Source organism: Haemorhous mexicanus, chromosome 28 (assembly GCF_027477595.1).
Source record: "Haemorhous mexicanus isolate bHaeMex1 chromosome 28, bHaeMex1.pri, whole genome shotgun sequence".
Lineage (NCBI taxonomy): Eukaryota > Metazoa > Chordata > Aves > Passeriformes > Fringillidae > Haemorhous > Haemorhous mexicanus.
Genome location: NC_082368.1, coordinates 4993942 through 5012699, shown reverse-complemented (window position 1 = coordinate 5012699; position 18758 = coordinate 4993942). Strand labels below are relative to the sequence as shown.

Here is an 18758-nt window from a genome sequence, read left to right as displayed (position 1 = left end):
CGAGTCCGCCCGAACCGGCGGCGGAAATACCCGAACCCTCCGCCGGAAATACCCGAAGGCGCAGGCGGAAAGAGCCGAGCGGCGACGGAAAACAGCTGGGAAAGCCGCGCTCGGCAGCCGGGAGGAAACCCGGTGCCGGAGATGGCCGAACTGGGGCGGAGATGGCCGAGCCCAGACGGAGATGGCCGAGCCCAGACGGAGATGGCCGAGCCTAGACGGAGATGGCCGAGCTAGAACGGAGATGGCCGAGCAGAGGCGGAGATGATCGAGCGAGGACGGAGATGGACGAGCGTGTGAAGGCCGGTGGAGCCCGGCAGGGCCTGTGGCTCGTCCCTCAGAGCGCCCATGGAATGCAGAACTCGCACTTGGTGCCACAGAAGGGGCTCTGGGGATCCCCAGGTCTGTCGGGAATCCCCGCGTCTCTCGGGGTGCTGGTCCCCCTGCCATCACCAGTGCGTCCGGAGCCAGCCCGGCTCCCGCGCTGGGTTGGGCTGGTGGTTCCCGTGTCCCCGTTCCCAGTGTCGGGGTCAGCACGGCCCAGGTCCTGTCCCAGTCACTGAGGGGTCCGTGCTCATGGTGCTCCCCACATAGGCTCAGCCACGATAGCACAAAATCGCAGGATTGTGTGGGTCGAGAAAGACCTCACAGATCATGGAGTCCAACCTGTGACCGACCGATCGCCACCGTGTCACTCGACCAGGCACTGAGTGCCACGTCCAGTCGGTCCTTGGACATCTCCGAGCATGGGAACTCTGCCAGCTCCCTGGGCAGCCCCTTCCAATGTTTAACAACCCATTCTGTGAAGAAATTCCTCATGATGGCCTCGTATCCAGGAGTAAAACTGGCAGAGCCGGGTGTCAGTACAAGGCAGGTAATTTGCCAGTTACAACCTGGATGTGTTTGAGAGTGCGATATCTGGCACACAGAGCTTTAGCAAAAGAATGGAATAAAGATGCACAAGTAAACCTCAATTTATTAAATATACTGACCTATCAATAGCCACCTGCAGCTAGCAGAGGCCTTCCTTCTCCAAATCCTTCTGTGGGCTGCTGAATCAGCCATAGCAGCACCCTGATGCACACACACCTACACACGGACTCTGTGCTCCATCTCGCTCTGTTCAGTGCTCTGCACTTGCACTCGGGCCCCAAGGTCAGATCCTGATGTGCTGCCAAACACACGTGGGCAGGGGCTGTATCTTTATGTGAGAACAAAAGCTGAGTGTGAGCAGGAGGGCTCAGCCTGCCTCCTTCCCCTCTTTCTCTGCACTTCTGAAAGGTGTAGTTACAAATTTGTTACTGGCAGCAAATCTGCGTGTGTTTGCATTCAGGGGGTGAGCAGGCAAAGCTTTCTTCAATCCTTCACCTGAGACAAGTAACAAATTTTAACTGCACAGCAGTGCTGTCCCCTGGGATGGATACCTGGTTTCCTAATCAGGTCTGTCCAAGTCATTTTGCCAGACAAAAGGAGGGTGTGAGTAACATGACAGTGAAGTGTCTCCTCCTCTGAAGGCCTTTGGCCTCACTTGCTGATGGTGATGGTGGTGGTCTGTGTACGTGGTCTGGGGCTCCAAGGAAGGAGCCTTTCAAGGAGCACAGTCCATATTCACCCTGCTCCTGATCTTGTGCACTGCAGATAACTCCTCCCGGGCGGGAAAGCTGGCTCCATCTGTCTCTCCCATTCCCCAGGGCACAGAACTGACATCCAGACCTTCTTTGGTATGAAAATCTGTCTTATCACAGCCTGAGGAGATACAGGCCCTCCGGAGCAGGGGGGCTCCTTGTACCTCTCCTCAGAGTCCCCTGGAATTCACATAAAACATCCAAACTGTAAAAGGTCAGTGTTTGCTGTTGTCTCTGGACATCTGGATTTACAGAGGCTCCTCAGACCTGCAGTGCAGTTCTGCCTGTGGGGTCACTCACTGGCACCCACAGATGCACCTATAAATGTCCATGGGACTAAAGCTGCTTTCTCTGTGGAATCCTCAACTTTTCCAGAGGAGGAGGGGAGCAGCCTTGCCAGGAGGAGGCACAAGCAGAGGTACAGACATACCTGTGCCTGTTCCAAGTGTATCATTCCAACCTGCTTTGCTACAAAACAGCTCTGCTTTATCTTAAAGAGACACAACAGGTCCCTAAAGTAAAGCGTGGCTGGCTCTTCCCTGAGGGGGGCTTCAAGGGCTGGATATTTCACATGGAAAACCGTTTTCCTGTAGTTCTGTCAATTCCTACTGCTTGCCTTCTGTCTGTCTCTTTGCAGGTCTCACTTTGATTTTAATTTGGTGTTACTCCTTTCACCATGGAAGCTGGGGGCTCAAACACAAGGTCTCTGCTCTGCACAGAGGAGTGAGAGTGCAACCTCTTGGCTTGGGAAGGATGTCACAGCTCTGGCAGGAATATCACAGCCAGCAGAGATATCAAGGCTAGTAGGGATCTCGTGGCTGTACAGGAACATCATGGCTACAGCAGGAATATTGTGGCTATAGCAGGGATACCACAGCTCCAGGGCCCCCAGTCCCTGCTGTGGATTTCCTCTGTGAGCTGAGGCAGGTCCCCACCTCTCCTCTGCTCCGTTCCTCTCTGCCACAGCACGTTCTGCTGCAGGAGCCAGTGCCACAGCAGTGACAAGGACAAACGTGACCCCAGAGCGAGTGTGCAGCAAGCAGGGTCCCTTCTGGCCCCGTCACCACGGTGCTCTAGGAGGTTAAAGCACAAATAGCACATTAAAAACACGAGGTGCCCAGGTCCTGCCCAATGCAAGCTGTGGGAATAGCACAAAGAGGAGCTCAAATCTAATCTTGCATCTATAAACAGCTTATGTTGCTTTTTATGAGCAGTTGAATCAAACAGTGGGAATTGGAAGCAGCTGTTACTCAGTCACTGCACAGGAACGGCGAGTGGCAGCTGAAGCCAACACATTGGAGCAAAGTGCCTTCAATTTCTAGTCAAAGGCAGAGGGAGGACGTTGGAATAAGGAACAAATCAAAGGAAAGTGTTTTCTGCTCCCAGGTGTTCTGCTGATGGGAAGGCTGAGTTATGTGTCATGAATTATTCACTGCTTGTGGTGATGCTCTGAGGATTGCTTTGCAGGTAGGAAGAGGGAGAGAGTCACCAGCTTGTATCACACAGCCCCCAGACAGCTCCTGGCTGGAACACACCATCTGCCTGGAGAAGAACCATCCTGGTTGGGCTCCATCCCTGGCAGGACACTACCCACACCCCATGAGGGTGGACCTGGCCCAGAAATACCTGTTCTTTCCCCATTCTTCTTCTCCCTTGCTGATTCAGCAGGAGTCAACTTTCTGAAAACCTTCAAAACTAGACTTTTGGATGTCTCATTGATACAGAACAAAGAATGATTTTCATGCTTTTCTGATGTTTTGGGGTTTTTAGGGGCCTTTCCTGACGGGGACAAGCAGTGCATTGATGAAGGAGCAGTGGGTTGCTCTGTGACAGGGATGGTGGCAGGGCCAGCTGGTCCCTCTTTGCTCCATAATGCTGTTCAGCCTGGATCTGGAGGGAATGCTCATGGGACAGTGTGATAAAGAATGAATGGCCTACAGGTTTGGAAAAGGATTGGTTTTAGAGCAGAGAGGAAATTTAGAACTTCCCAAAACCAAAGGATGTGTCTTTGATGCAACCTGCCCCTTGTGCTCACCTTGCTCCAGGTCTCCATCAGTAAGAGGTGACCAGGCTGCAGCCCAGCTCCTGACCAATGCCAGGGGTGGGGTGATGATCCTCACAAGTCTGAACTCTCCCTTTGCATCCCCTGCCTTTTCCCCCTCTCCATGGAAATTCCCTGTTACCTCTGAGAGCTGGTGGAGACTGAGGGGTCCCCTCCACCCACCGTGTCAATAAGTAGCCCCAAGCCAAGGCAGACAAACCATTTAAGGGAGGAAGGAATGAAATTTAATGAGACAAATGTCACAGAGAAAACCTGACAAGAGAAACTTGAGGTTTAAAACCTAGTTGCAGATATGTCACTGAGTACCAGGCCCAGGCACACACAGGTGGTGGCCAATGATGGCTTAGGCAAAACATCCCAGGGAGAGGACAGGCATGGAGGAATCTTGCTCTTCATGGTGCTCAGGTGGGTTCAAGCATTTCTGAGAGCCTGGGAGACAAGTGGGAGAAGTCTGAATGCAAAGAATCTTTGGGATGAGAATATTCAGAATATTCTTTCTCAGATGAACCCAAAATGTTAAAAGCTGTAATTCAACACCATTTAAAAAAGAGTTTTATGTGCAAATAGTTATGTGAAGAATTAAATCTCCTGTCAGTGTTTGCCACCCAACCATCTATATTGCTGAGCTGATGAACAGGAGCTGGGGAGAAATGGATTAAAAAGGAGATAGAAAGGATGCTGAACATTCAAAGCTCAGACTTCTATCTCTCTGCATTTTAACCTTCTGATGTTTAAAGAGATTTTGAGAGGGGAGAGATTTTTATATGGTTAATTTGTGTATTTAGCACTATCTGAAGGTCATTTGTACTTCTTTTTTTTTCCCCAGCCTCCTGCCTTTTACATAGCTGAGGGGTAGGAGAAATGTTTAAAAAAGTAAATAGATAATGAAATCATAAGAAATTGGTGGGGAAGCTGGGGCCAGGCAGCAATCTGGATTTTCTTTTCAATCTGGATTTTCTTTTCAATTGAATAGATTTTAGAGGGATAATTCAGCCTCAAAGAAACCTCATCCCCTTAGGAATGTTTCTCTGTTTTCCTCAGGCAGATCTTAAGGAACATGAAAAAGTTTAACAAACATCTGTGGTACATTTTCCTTATTCTTTGTAACATTAATGGGAATGTTGATATTTCTCAGTTCAGAAATTTCATCTCTAAGCACTAAATATTTTCTTAGCATTGAGTCATTCACTGATGCAGGTTTAAAAATATTGATTTCCACTGGCTGCTGTTGACCCCCTTAGCTTCTGGCAGGTTAGAAAGCATGGCACCATAAACCACCTCTTTCTTTCTGAGCAGAGACTCCACCCAATCACCCAGACCACAAAGGACCATCTTAGCTGTGATTCTGTCCTGATAAATTTTAATTGGCAGGAGTTACAAATGAAATTCCTTCTCATCAACATAACTTTTGTGCTTTCAGAGCTGGGGTTATTCCTGTGGCATTAATCCACTGCAGGTTTGGGTTTTGGCTTCCCTGCCCCTGGCTGTTAGTTGCAGGATTTCCAGTTTTGGAGTGAGCAGCAGGAGATGCCACTGAACTCACCTGAAGTTTCTCATTTCAGCCAGACATGATGTGCTTGACAAAAGCTGAGGAGAAATGAGAGTGTGAGGGGTCAGGACATGCTGTGAGCTGGGAGGAGCAGGTGGAGAGGCAGCAGGGGGGACCCCCAGCCCGGACCCCCCAGGGATGAAAGGGATGCTGTGCCAGGGCTGATATTCCTCTTTCTGTTCCCACTTTTTGCATGCCATCCCCAGCCTGGTCAGAGTGATGCCAACCCTTGGAGATGAACCAGTACTATTATCCCCATTTTTCTGAAGCCAAGGGAAATGGGTCCCCTCTTTTCCTCACTGCTCTCCAATTTTAGGGGTTCCTAAATTTAAGCACCTCCTATTCCAGATTTTCACCCTCTTGGAGCAGCGAGTGATCCAGGTCTCCAAATGTTCCCAATTAGCCTCTGCTGAGAAAGATGCTGGCTTTGTTTATTTTTAATAGATTGCAACAAAACAGTGCCAAAACTGTGGATAAAACAGCCCTGAACTCCTTGGAAACATGCTGTCTTCAGCTACTTTTCCTGGAAATCACTGGCACAACCACCTTGTTCCCACCCTGGCTGACATGTCTTAGTGCTTTTTGGAAAGGCTTTGGAGGGTGGTCCACACCTCCCTTCCAGTGCTCACCAGTGTCATAGAATCATGGAATCATTCAGGTTAGAAAAGACCATTAAGAACAGCAAGTCCATCCAGAGCCCTTGCAGAGGATTTATTTTGTACCCTAAGACAAGACAGCCGTGTCTGAGATGGCCCTGATGGGAATCTCCTCCCCTTACCTTCATAGTTGATACAGCCATTGGCATCTTCCTGCCCTGCCATGAGCTGCTCCACCTCGCTTTCTGTCATCTTCTCTCCTGGAACAGGAGGATGGAGAGGTGAGGGAGGGGAAGGGTTCTCAGCCTGACAGGACCTTCCTGTCCTTCTTCCAGATAACCAGAGACACCAGAGGGAGGAGAATGGGATTAAAGAAGAGCCATGTGCTGCTACTGAGGAATGCTGGTGGGAGATGGTGGAGAGAGAACCACACTGCAACTGTTGTCTGATTACTGAGGCTGTTCTGGAGGCTCCATCTTGCCTGGGTCATGCATGAAGCTGTGGCATGAGGTGGAAATGGCCACACATTCACAACTATTGACTCCTAAAAGAGCCTGTGAGCAGCAGAGTGAAAAGGGCCTCTGTGATATGTGAGACCACCAGGCAGCTACCTGAGCCACTTGCCCAGGAAGAGCTCAGGGCCCATGCCTTGCCCCCGGGGCAGCCTTACCCAGCGTGACCAGCACGTGGCGCAGCTCGGCCCCCATGACCATCCCGTTGCCCTCCTTGTCGAAGACACGCAGCCCTTCCACAAAGTCCTCGAAGGTGCCCTGCTCCTTGTTGCGGGTGAAGTGCTGCAGGATGGGGAGGAAGGTCTCAAAGTCCAGCATCTTTGTGTTCATTTCTGGAAGAGGAGGAGATGGGGTCAGAGGTGAACCCTCAGGGGGCTGAATTCAGCCTCTGAGGGTCTCCTGATTAACTCTCTTGGTCTCTTTTCCGTCAGAGTGCAGGGGAGAAGTCCTGTGAGGAGACAGAACTATTGTATTGGACTTGAGATTGGATGATCCATGTGAGGAATGAAGTATTAACATCAGGGGACTGCACAGAGACCCCTGATATCAGCCCAAAACTAAACCATCAGGTGGGTCGTCTGTCACCACAGTAACATGGCCACACTGGGACTGGTCTGGTTATACCAGTTTGCACCAGTTCAGGATAAAGTCTGCTCAGCATCACTTGCCACCATTCCTGTGTGAGGACTGCCTATCCCAGATGTCATCCCCCGTGGTATGGGGAAGGGAGTGAAGGAATTACACAGGAATGAAGCCTGTTTGCATAATTTCCTTCCCAGTTCCTTCACCTTGCAGGGTTCTTCCTTCAGGGAATGTTACCCTCTACTTGCTGAGAGGGAGCACAGGAATTGCTTGTCCCACCCTGTCCCCAGCTTGCTGTCACCTTCTGGTTTGGGCTTGCCCAGCACCTTGAGGACCTCTGCGTTGGTGGGGTTGTGGCCGAGCGCGCGGAGGACGTCCCCGCACTGCCCGTAGCTGATCTGCATCGTCCCCGCAGGCGTCCGGTCAAACAGCCCGAAGGCTTCTCTGAACTCTGCAGGGAAGAAGAGCTCGGAGTGGCCCCATCCCCACTCCAGGGAAGCACATTGTGCCTGGAAGGCAGGGAAGGGACAAGGGACAAGGGACAGGGGACAAGGGACAGACACGTGCACATTGTGCCCTCTGAATGCGTCCAGCCCCGAGTGAGCTTGCGCAATGCGGGCTGAGGTTTGCCACACTCCTCAGACGAGTCGCTTGGCTGCTCCAGCAGGTTTTGTCACCTCTGCAGAGCTGGCTGGGTGACCTGCTGGATCCCTGCACTCTCAGCAGCTGGCTTTGCTGCAGGACATCTGTACTTATCCCCTTTTCCACGCAGATCTCCACTCTCTGGGGCTGTCCCTGTGTCACCAGAGGCTGTTCCTCCCACTGGATGCCCTGATTTTGACCCAGGCTGCATCTCACACCATGAATGAAAAATACCTTTTCCCTGCCAGGCTCTGGATCCTGCTGGCCTTTCCCCCAACAGAGGATTTAATGTCTGGGGCCTCGGCTCTTATGTCTGTGGTGAAAACTACCTGGAAAAAGGATTCCCCATTTCTAAAGCCATCTCTGAGAGAAGCTGAACTCAGCACTTACCTTCAATCTGCTCTGCCGTGAATTCAATCTGGAAAGAGAAGGAAGCAGAGCTGGGCATGAGAAGTGGACTGCTGCTGGAGGGAGCAAAAGAACTCTCTCCTCTGCACCTCTGCCTCCCCAGGCTCGGGGCAGGAGGCTGTATCCATGCTGTGTCCCATATCTATGCCATGTCTGGCTGAGCATGTCCCCAACTGCTTCTGCCCTCACTGTGGAGCTGACATCCCTGTGGAGAGCACATCTGGCAGCAGCAGGGTGGGCAGGCAGGAGGGATGCTCAGACCACAGTCAGGACTATTTTGGGTGGAAAGGATGTTATTTTAGGGCCTGATCCCAAGTTCAAGTGATTAAACAGCCTCCATGCTGAGCCTGCTCTTAATAACTCTCCTGCCACACCTATGGCTTAAAAATGTAAGTATCCTGAGGAATCATGGAAAAAGTGAGTTCCTGTTGTGGAGCTGTTGAATAAAGGATGCTCTTATGTGGAGGAGGCAACACAGGCAACAAAATACTTCAGGATGGAGACAGTGGGTGGCAGAGAAGCTTTTTATTGCTCCTGAGGCCCCCACACGGGGTCTCAGCGGGAGCTGGGAGTTCGACTGCAGCCGCAGCTCCGGGAGCAGGGTCCTGGTTCCCTCCAGTGAGTGCTGGGCAGGGCTGGGTGGGCAACACTGAGACATCTCCCCAGCGAGGACAGCATCACTCCCAGCCTGCTGCATCCACACAATCGGATAATTTTCCCCTCCCAAGGCTGGCTTCCAGCCTGGCTAATGCCATTTGCAGAACGCTTTGCATCGCCTGTGCCTGGCAGATGACAGGCACGGAGAAACACGGTGACGTCTTCATTCCTCACTCACCTTCACGCTCTTGGGATCGAAGGCAGGCTCCGAGCCGGGAGCTGCTTTGGCTGCTTCCTTCCTCGGGTCGGGTTTCTTGAGCGGCATCGGCATCGCGCTGGGATTTGCGGAGGTGCGGGATGAGTCCTGCCGCCCAGCGAGAGAAGTGAACGGAGGGATGAAAGGCAAAGGCTGCTCCTTCCCTTTTATACGGAGCCCAGTGCTCACCCTGGAGGGGCAGGCCAGCTGCTGGAGCAACTGCTACTTACTATAAAAGGAAGAAAACTCAAACGAGAGGGGCCCCAATTTGACAATTGCCCATTGTCATCAGCTCCTGGCTCCACAGAGCCACCAGCCGCCCCCCCCCCAGCTGTACAAGGGGGGACATGTCCCCCTCCAGCACCTGCACCGGGTGGGCTGCATGGGGGCTGCTTGCTAAGTGATCACTGAAACCTAAACGCGGATGGCCACGGGGGCCAGGCAAGAAAATAGCAACAGGATGGCTGATAAACCTGCCACGATACCCACGGTGAAATGTGCCTGTTTGCAGGCAGGCTGCGAGGGCCAGCACTGCAGAGCCCTTCTAAGACCAGGATTTACAAAGTGCTGCTTCCAAGGAGCTCACAACTCTCTGAACACTCCCCTGGCCTTGTGCTCAGGGTCTGCTTTGTCCCAGTCTCTCCCCAGGGCTGAGCTTGAGCCCTGGAAAAGACCATTGTAGGTGCTCACCTCCCTCAGGGTGACTAATGAGGAAATGGAAGAGATGGCCAAAGCCACAATTGAATTCATCAGCACAAATCTTTCCCAAGCACCTCCAAAACCTGCAGGGCAGATGGAGTCTCCGTTTGGCTCCTCTCCAGGGGCTGGGCAGGCTCTGGTGGGAGATGCTCCTGCCATCACCCTCCACTCCCACCTGAAGACTCACAAAGGCACAGAGCTCATTGAAGTTCAGCATCCCAGAAAACGGGGCTTGAGGGTTTTACTGAGACATTCTAAACCATCGACTTAGACAAGATGTGTGGGGCACCAGGGCAAAGGAGGAGTTACGGGGGTCATTCCAGAGGGGGGAGCAGCCAAAAGCTGCTGGGAATTCTCTGTGTGCCATCATCTCCTCATTGCTAGCAGGGACTGGGGAGCTGAGGGGGCTGGATGGGTGTCATTTGCAATCATTGCTTTCCAGAGCTCTCTAGAATATAATGAGTCATTTAGCAAAAAACCTCGACATGTTTTGCTAAGTGTGAACTCAGAGCCTGGGTCAGGTGTCGTCTGGGAAATCAAGGGAGTTAAATTGGCCCTGAGCTGCCTCCCCCTCAGCATCCATTGTTTCCAAAATAACCTCACCTTAACTCCATCTTTACTCCCCGGCAGCTTCTGGGTCAGAAATTAGACCCAGCAGAGCCTTCAGAAAACATTCATGGTGCAGTCTGACTGTTTGTTCCTTGCTCACCCTCCGTGCCCGTGCAGCATCCCGAGGAGCCGCTGGCAGAGCTGGTGTCACACCCACGCCGTGGCTCAGGCAGTGGAGACAGGCAGCTGCAGACAATGTCCCCAGTGCCTCCTTGATTTTCATCTGGTGGCCACCATGGGGCTTGTTTTGCTGTCTGATTCCATCAGCAGGAGCAGCAGCCCCTCCTGAGCCCTGTCCTTGCGATTTGCCGTGTTCCCTTGGCCTCCCCTCCCCCAGGAGCCCAGCAGGGCTCTGACCCTTATCACACAGTCACAGGGGCTCGTGGCTGGGAGCAGAGTGAGCTGCCTTGCCAGCAAAAACCCCAAGGAAGGCTCCGGGGGCTCTGCTGCTCTGTGCAGGATTGGGGCACTCACAGAGGCAGCAAGAGCTGTGTCTGGACATGGATTATGTGAGCCAGGGGAGGGGCCCAGGCTGGGAGCTGCTGTTCCAGGGATTTGGCACTGGGCTGTTGAATTCCAGCCTCATCCCACTAATGACAACCTGCCTGGGGAAAGAGGGCTCCCCTCTTTGTGCCTCATTCTGTGCCCAGGGGGATGCTGAGGCTGCTGGGGGTCACAGGGTGTTGGAACTGGCTGAGTGGTGGGAGCAAGCTGGGCATCAGCATGACCCTGAAAGGCAGGGGACAGCCCTGGGTCCATGCCAGGGGGATGCAGGTGACAAGGGAGAGTGACAGCTACAGTGGGACCAGCTCTGACCTGATGCCCAGTGACAGTTTGGGACCCCATCTGGGTGGCTGCTCCCTCCACCCCCCTGCCCCAGGATGGAGCCTCCAGCCCCTGTCCCGAGGCCACTGAATGCAGACGTGCCCTGAGGTCACTGCAGGTGCCTGGGAGAGCAGGACAGATCCCAGCATATCTCCCCAAGACACATCCCAGCCCCCGGAGAAGGAAAAGGGTTAAACTGGCATCTGCCTGAAAGACATCCCATCGCAGGAGCATCAGCTCGAGGTGCTGCTCACGTGCTTGCACCCTCTGCCTCCCTGCCTCCAGCCACCTCGCTGGGATTTTCCCCACCTTCCTCCATCTACTTGGGACCAGCCTGGGGCTAGAAGGGACTTCGGAGCATGGGGGTAGTGGGGGAATGCTGTGACAGCTGAAAAATGAGCAGTGAGAGAAGTTTCTGAAAAGAGAAGAGGAATCTGCCTTGAATGAAGAGGATTTTAGCACCTTGGGCTAAGCCAATAAACCTCTGCCATCCCCATCCGAACGGGAATTGTTTGCACACGCTCCCGGAGCTGCTTAAAGCAGGCAAGACACAAAGAGAGAATAGGATCAAGCATGGTGGAGGGAGAAACCCCCCTGCCTGGAGAGCCTGTGAGCAGATCCCTATAGGGATCCCACAGGGACAAGGAACTCACCCAGCCCGGATCTCCCAGGGACGGGCTGTGCCCCCACTGCCACCTCACCTCAGTGGGGCTGGCAGCCAGGAAGGTGCTCCCAGAAGATGCTCTGTCCTGCTGAACACGCCAGCCCTCTCCACCACTGGCAGCGATTCTGGTCCCTGAAGTCCCCATCCGAGTGACACGGTGGCACCATGGGGGCATCTGGCCCTGTGGGAGCTATCATGGTGACTCTCCTCTGCTGCTGCCTCCTGAGCTCGGCTCTGGTAAGTCCGCGTGGCCCCGGGGCTCCTCCGCTCCCTCTCCTGGCTCTAAATGTTGTGCCGCTGGCCCGGGCAGGGCTGGCTGTGCTCCCGACTCACATCCCGCTCTGCAGAGCTGCTGGGCAGGAGGGGAGAGCATCTCCACTGCTGCTAAAAGCTTTCCAGCAGCCGTGGAGGCACTGCAGCGTGATGGCTTTTCCATTTCTTGGACACATCCAGGGCAGGGGTCAGTGCCTCGGAGGACTGGGGGAGCAGAGTGGGTGGTTTACGAGCAGTGCAGGAGGGGCTGGAGGGCAGAGCTGGGCACAGCCAGTGAGACTCCCACAGCCAGGCCCCCATCCTGCTGATGCACCCCCAGGACCCCACTCCTGCCCCCCATTCACCCACCCAGATGCTGCTTTGGGGAAGGGCATGGATGGGAGTCCTGGATCTCCTCTCTGGGGCCGGATTTGGCTGTGTTCACTGGAGGAGGTCTGGGGAAAGTGACCCTTCTGCATCCCAGCTCCTGTTCACTTCCAAAGCTGTGTCCTCATCCTGGTCAGCTCAGCTGATCCCAGCTCAGCATGGGCAACAGGGACACCCAGCACTGCTGGTGGTGGGTGACAGGGAGCTGGGGAGGAGCCTGAGAGGCCACTGGTTTCTGCATATAACCATGAGCAGAAATGACCATGGAGAGGGTGGGAAGGGGCTTGGGGTCAGCATCAGCCTTGGAAGAAGGAAAAATGAGAGCAGGAACGCAGGAAGAGCTTTTTTCTTCCCTGTGTTGTTGAATCTACCCAAAGCCACCCAAACCTGACTCTCCTGGAGAGGGTTGGGTGAGCATAGCCATGCCATGACTTGAGCCAAGGGGTTTTCACTTGGGTTTTGTCTGGGCAGGTTGATCCTGATGATGTTCTCACGAAAGAAGAGCAGATCTATCTCCTGGTGGAGGCCAAGGAAAAGTGTCAGAGGGACATAAAGGCCCAGCTGGAGAAGATCAAAGGTATTGTCCCCCCTTGTGCTTGGGTGAGCCAGCCCTGGTGGAGCTGGTTACACTGTGGGGAATGTTGTCCTCTCTGTTGGGGCAGGATGGGGCTGAGGACACCCAGCTCCCCTGGCTTTGTGGAGCTCATGGCCCCATCTGTGCTCTGGGTGCAGCCAGCGCTGGCTCCAGCATTTTCCAGACAGCTCCAAGTACACCACAAGTGAGAGCTGTGGAGGGGACTTGCCCCATCTGGAAGAGGTGGGACGTGTCCCCTTCCCTGGCCCCCTGCAGCTTCTCCCTCTCTCAGCCTGGGGGGATCTGTAGCAGCGTTTTCCTCCCCCTGGCCCAGCACACACCTGGGGAAGGCAGAGGTTATGCTGAGGCACTGACTGGAGATGTGGGATGTGTCTTTGCTCTTTGGCCAGACCCCAGCTGCCCTCCGGAGTGGGATGGGATCATCTGCTGGCCAAGGGGCTCCCCCAGCCAGGAGGTGTCAGTGCCTTGCCCCGACTACATCTACGACTTCAACCACAAAGGCAAGTCTTGTACCTGGGCAGAGAGTGACCTCACCCTTGTGACAATCCACAGAGCAGGGACAAGTCTGGGCTTCTCACGGGTCCTTCTGCTGCCACAGTGCTCGTTGCTGTTCCCAGGTCACGCCTACAGGTACTGCAGTGCCTATGGGACCTGGGCCATGGCTCTCAGCATCAACAAGACCTGGGCCAACTACACGGAGTGTGCCCTGCTCTTCTCCTCCGAGAGCCGGAGCCACCAGAAGGTGACCTTGTTTGTCAAAGGTGCTGGGAAAGGGGTGTGGATGGGGGCCAGGGGAAGTGCTGGGGGCAGGGGCTCTTCCCTCTCTGCACCTCAAACCAGCCCTGCTCCCCCTGTGCTCTGGCAGGGAGGTGGAGCTCAGTCCTTCTCTTCCAGGAGGTGTTTGACCGCCTGCACCTCATGTACACCGTGGGCTACTCCATCTCCCTGGCCTCCCTCATCGTTGCTGTCTGCATCCTCTCCTACTTCAAGTAAGGAGAGGCCAAAGCCCCTCCCATGTGGGAGAACAGGAACTCATCCCATTGTCCATGCACATGAGCCCTGGGAGGGGGCAGCCCCCAAAGGAACGGGACCAACCCCAGACCCAACACAAACATGAGCCAACTTCCCAAAGCCCCAGACATCCCCAGTGTGACCAGCTCCTGATCTCTCCACCCTGCTCTTGGACAGTGTGGACACCCCACTTGCTCCCAGATCTGGTTTCTGTACCCAGACACCCCAGAGCCCACTCTGAGAGCCCCCATTCCCTGAGCCCAGGTGTGGTGAGTTGGTTGGGCAGCTGGGGTTTGGTTCGTGTCACATCCCTCCTCCGCAGGCGCCTGCACTGCACACGGAATTACATCCACGTGCACCTCTTCACCTCCTTCATCTGCCGGGCCCTCAGCATCTTCCTGAAGGACATGGTGCTCTACTCGGGCACGGCGCCCAGCGACGCCGACAGGCTGCGGGAGGACGACTTCAGGGGTCCCTTGCCAGGACAGCGGGGACACCTGGCAAGTGGTGGATGGGGGGAAAGGGGGATTTAGGAGCCCTGATGCAATGGGATGTGCTTGGGATCCTTCCAGGCCGGGGCTTTGCTGCTCAGGGGGAGGGGATGAAGGTCCACCTTTGGCTCTGCCCAGCTCCTCCCTGTCCTGGTGCCACACTAGAGACCAGAGCCACAGAGTACCTTGGCCTGTGTACAGGGAATACCTGTCCTATGGGAAGGAAGATGCTGGAATATCCCAGAGGAGATACAGGTCTCTGCAAGAAGAACATGGGGCACAGCTGGGTTTTGGTGACCAGAAAGCAAAAGCCACCAGGTTTTGCTTTTGGGGACCAGCCTGACACAGGCATCTCCATCTGCCCACAGGTTGGCTGCAAGGTGGTGGTGACTCTCTTCCTCTACTTTCTGGCCACCAACCACTACTGGATCCTGGTGGAAGGTCTCTACCTGCACAGCCTGATCTTCATGGCCTTCCTCTCCAACAAGAACTACCTGTGGGTCCTCATCATCATCGGCTGGGGTGAGCACAGCCCCCAGCCCCAGCAGGGAGCTGTGGCATTGGCCATGGCCGAGCGGCACCGAGTGCCCCGGGAAGGGCACTGGGATGCAGGAGCTGGTTGGATCTGCAAAGGTGATGCTCCAACCCTGCTCCTCACTCTGTCCCTGCCCTTCTAGGTCTCCCTGCTGTGTTTGTGTCCATCTGGGCCAGCGTCAGGGCCTCGCTGGCAGATACACAGTATGTACACCTTGGCCAGGGCCTTTGGGAGGGGAAGAGTGGCTGCAAATGCCAGCAAAGTATCTGTGGGCACCAGACCATTTTGGACATGAAAATTTTCAGAAAGAACAACAGGATGGAACACACATTCAAGGCTTGTTCATAGAATTGTCAGTAGTGGTTTTGTTCTGCGTTTGGGAGGACGGTGGATGCAGGTTTGCAGCATAAATTGATCAATAAACAGCAGAGATGGATGCTAAAGGGCACATTCTGGAGTGAGGCATTTTAAAAGGAGAAAGGCCATCATATGAACAACAGGAGTTTGGGATGAGGTGGTCAAGCCCTCAAGAACATTAATGCTCATTTAAACCTTCTTTGCCCCACCATGATGGTTACAAATGGTTGTAGGCACAGCTCAAGATTTACACAAAGCCCACCAAGGGGGTAGAGATTGGGAGTTGGGGGTGCTGGGGTGGTTGGGGGTACAGGGAGCCATCCTTCCCAGTGGAGTCAGGTTTTTCCAAGGAGTTTCTTTACTGGTCTTCTCAGGTGCTGGGACCTCAGTGCAGGGAACATGAAGTGGATTTATCAGGTCCCCATCCTGGCTGCAGTCATGGTAAGAATCCTGTGGATGAACCTCTTAATTCCTTTAGGGGAAAGAGGATTGATAGAGACAGAGCTGTTCACTTGTGGTCACTGGAGTTTTGTCACAGCCACTCTGGCACCCAGGGAGAGCCCAGAGGAATCCAGGGGCTCTGGTCCCTCCTGCTCTGACCACAGAATCACTGCCGTGTCCCTGCCTGCACCTCACCCAGAGCCACCTGTCTGTGTCCCTGGGACTCCTTGGGCAGACCCCAGCTCACAGTGGGCACCACCACCACCGTGGGTGTCTCTTGGCAGGTGAACTTCTTCCTCTTCCTCAACATCGTCCGGGTGTTGGCCTCCAAGCTCTGGGAGACCACCACGGGCAAGCTGGACCCCCGGCAGCAGTACAGGCAAGTGCAGGCAGCACCAAAGCCTCGTGTCCTGCCTGTTCAGCCAGGATGGCTCCCCGTGGAGGAGGAGCAGAGGTGTGGGAAGGGCTGGAGGAGTGAAGAAGGGTGCCAGGACAGTGGCAGCCAGCTCCTCTGGCAGCTCTGCTGGATTGAGGCCTGGCTCTGGAGTTCTGAGCTCTTCCTGCTCCCACCTCCAGCCTGGCCACTGTGGGGCTGGGGGCTGCCCTGCAGGCCCCGGGAAATGGCTCTGAGGTCTCTCCTTTCAGGAAGCTGCTCAAGTCCACGCTGGTGCTGATGCCACTTTTCGGAGTCCACTACGTGGTGTTCATGGCCATGCCCTACACCGAGGTCTCCGGGCTCCTGTGGCAGATCCAGATGCACTATGAGATGCTCTTTAACTCCTCCCAGGTGGATTGACACTCCCAGCATTGAGGGATGTTCATCCAGGGAGGCTCAGGGACTTTACACTCCACCTCTTTTGGTCTTTTGGCAGGGTTTCTTTGTGGCTTTTATCTACTGCTTTTGCAATGGGGAGGTAAGTGGGAAGAGTGAGGAGCTAAGCTCCCTGTTCCAGCCCCAGGCTGTGATAACCAGAGCAAAAAGCTCAGATCCATCCCTCTCAATAGGATTTGGAGGGGAAAAAGAGAAAGGAAAAAGGGAAAGGGAGGGAAAAGGGCAGGCAAGGCAAGGTGGTTTTGCTGTCTCTGGGCACAGCAGCCCCCTCTGCTCTCCCAGGTGCAGGCTGAGATCAAGAAGGCTCATTTCCGGAGGCTCCTGGCGCTGCACTTGGGGCAGCAGGCGTGCCCCGGGAGCTGCTGCTGCGCCGGCCGGGGCTCCCAGGCCCCCCAAAGCTGCAGCACGAGCCTGGCGGGGCGGGGAGCGGGCGGCACCCGGGGGCTGCTGCTCCCGGCCCAGCCCCGCCTGCCCGGCTACATCCCCGGCTGCGGCGCCTCGGAGCAGCTCCTGCCCTGCCCCGCGCAGCAACTGAGCCAGAAAGGCCGGGGGGAAAACACGGTGGATTTGACAGAGCTGACTCAGTGTCAGCCCAAGCCCAGCAAGGAGCTGGAGACGATGCTGTGAAGCCTTGCCCAGCTGGGGGGAGCACAGAGTGCCCCTGGGGCTGCTCTGCAGCTCACCCTGCCCTCCTCCGTCCTCTGCAGCTCGTGGATGGAGTGAACACCAACACACAACCACAAACTGGAGTGGGAGGCACTGGGACAGGGTGGGATGAAGGAGGCAGGACAAACTTTATGGCCTTGAAGGGTGCAGGGAACACTTGAATCCCCAACACTTCATCCATTCCACAAAGGCCCCTGCATGCAACTGTCGTGGCCCTGTCATCTCATTGCAGGCTAAGAAGTGAATAAAGAGAGTCTGTCTGGCTTGTTTCCATTCTTGTATTCCAGCCTGGACACAGCAGTGGGGGAAAGGCTGGAAATCCTGGCCCCATTCCCAGCCAGGTCTGCTCTCCCTCTGCCCCTGCCATGGACAGCAGTCCCAGCATCCCCCTGCCCTGCTGGGAAAGCTCATTGGGAAAAGACTTTCCCAAGGAGCTGTGTAGAGGGCAGGTAAATAAACAGCATGGTGGTGGTAGGGTGAAGCATCTTCTTCCTGCACAGCTCCTCAAGGCAGGAATTCCTTGCTAAGGACAGGGACCAGGTAAATAACTGTGTGCACTCCCTTATCTTCCAGTGAAAAGCCACTGTGCAAAGTGAGTCATAGGAAACTGGAGGGACAAACAGCCAGGAGCCATGTCAGGGAAGGGCTCTAGGATGCAGAGGTTTAAAATCATCTCTTGGAAGGAATTAGTCTCTTTGGAAGACACCAGCACAGCTGCCACTGCAGGGCCAGAGCCCCTGTCAGGGCAGCTGGAATGCTGCTCACACTGCTCCCTTGTTCCCAGGGATGGAACCAGCCCTCCCATGGACCTCACACAGCCCTGCAAGCTGACATCTGTGCTCCCTGGCACTGATCAATATTTAATCACTCTCTTCCCAAGAGGCTCCTGGGAGGTGGGAGAGGGGTGAGGAATTCCAATAATCCTACAAGGAGCAGAGGGAAGTGTTAACAAGAAGAGGAGAACCCCCAGCATGTGCCTCACATGGGGCTGGTTCCCAGTGGCAGGGAGCTGGGATCTGGGGAGGGAGGGAGCAGATGGCAGCTCAGACTATGGGGCTATTTTTACATTTTGTTTTCAAACTCCAATCTTTAATTGCAGCAATGAACCTTCAGGGTGAGAAGGGGAACACAACAGCTTGTAAAGCCTTGCCAGTCTGCCCTGAAACACCCTTGGCTTCACACTGAATGTGCAGAGCTCAAACCAGGGCAACAATTCCTGCTCAAACTGTGGGGAGGGAATTCTGGAAACTATTTAAAAAAACTCCAGCAGATCAGAGCTGGTTTCTGAGAGGACCCAGATAAACACGTGGTGTCTGAACTGTAGCCAGTTCAGGTGCTGGGGCTGTGGCTGAGCTCTCCTTCCAGGTCTGCCCATGACCCCACAAAAAGCTGGGGGAAATGAATCACATGTCCTGGGTTGTATCTTTTCCTCTTATAAAGCAGAGGAAAATCTATTTCCAAGGAGACCTTGAAGTTAAAACAGGGTTTGTGAAACATTTTGGGGCGAAAGATACTAAGAAAAACCACAGGAAGTATTTTACCAACTACAATCCACAACTTCTGCTGAG

The 18758-nt window shown here is 54.5% G+C and overlaps 2 protein-coding genes and 1 long non-coding RNA gene across 3 annotated transcripts; 2 read left to right on the top strand and 1 right to left on the bottom strand.

Moving 5' to 3' along the window:
* The first annotated feature begins 125 nt into the window (after positions 1-125).
* On the top strand, positions 126-1002 carry LOC132339202 (uncharacterized). The gene is made up of 2 exons (XR_009489614.1): positions 126-399; positions 592-1002. It is a non-coding gene; the product is annotated as an uncharacterized LOC132339202 (long non-coding RNA).
* A 2883-nt stretch (positions 1003-3885) lies between these two features.
* LOC132339142 (myosin light chain, embryonic) lies at positions 3886-8982 on the bottom strand. The gene is made up of 7 exons (XM_059869227.1): positions 8809-8982; positions 7956-7983; positions 7225-7374; positions 6500-6673; positions 6012-6089; positions 5228-5271; positions 3886-4113 (listed from the first exon to the last, which is right to left on the bottom strand). Exons 1-6 carry the CDS (start codon positions 8899-8901, stop codon positions 5243-5245), a joined length of 552 nt encoding a protein of 183 aa, XP_059725210.1. The 5' UTR covers positions 8902-8982; the 3' UTR covers positions 3886-4113; positions 5228-5242.
* Positions 8983-11354: 2372 nt separating this feature from the next.
* LOC132339348 (parathyroid hormone/parathyroid hormone-related peptide receptor-like) lies at positions 11355-17151 on the top strand. The gene is made up of 13 exons (XM_059869552.1): positions 11355-11860; positions 12734-12839; positions 13247-13357; positions 13475-13599; positions 13752-13846; positions 14191-14368; positions 14728-14881; positions 15037-15097; positions 15626-15692; positions 15977-16075; positions 16342-16479; positions 16565-16606; positions 16807-17151. Exons 1-13 carry the CDS (start codon positions 11789-11791, stop codon positions 17149-17151), a joined length of 1593 nt encoding a protein of 530 aa, XP_059725535.1. The 5' UTR covers positions 11355-11788.
* The last annotated feature ends 1607 nt before the right edge of the window (positions 17152-18758 follow it).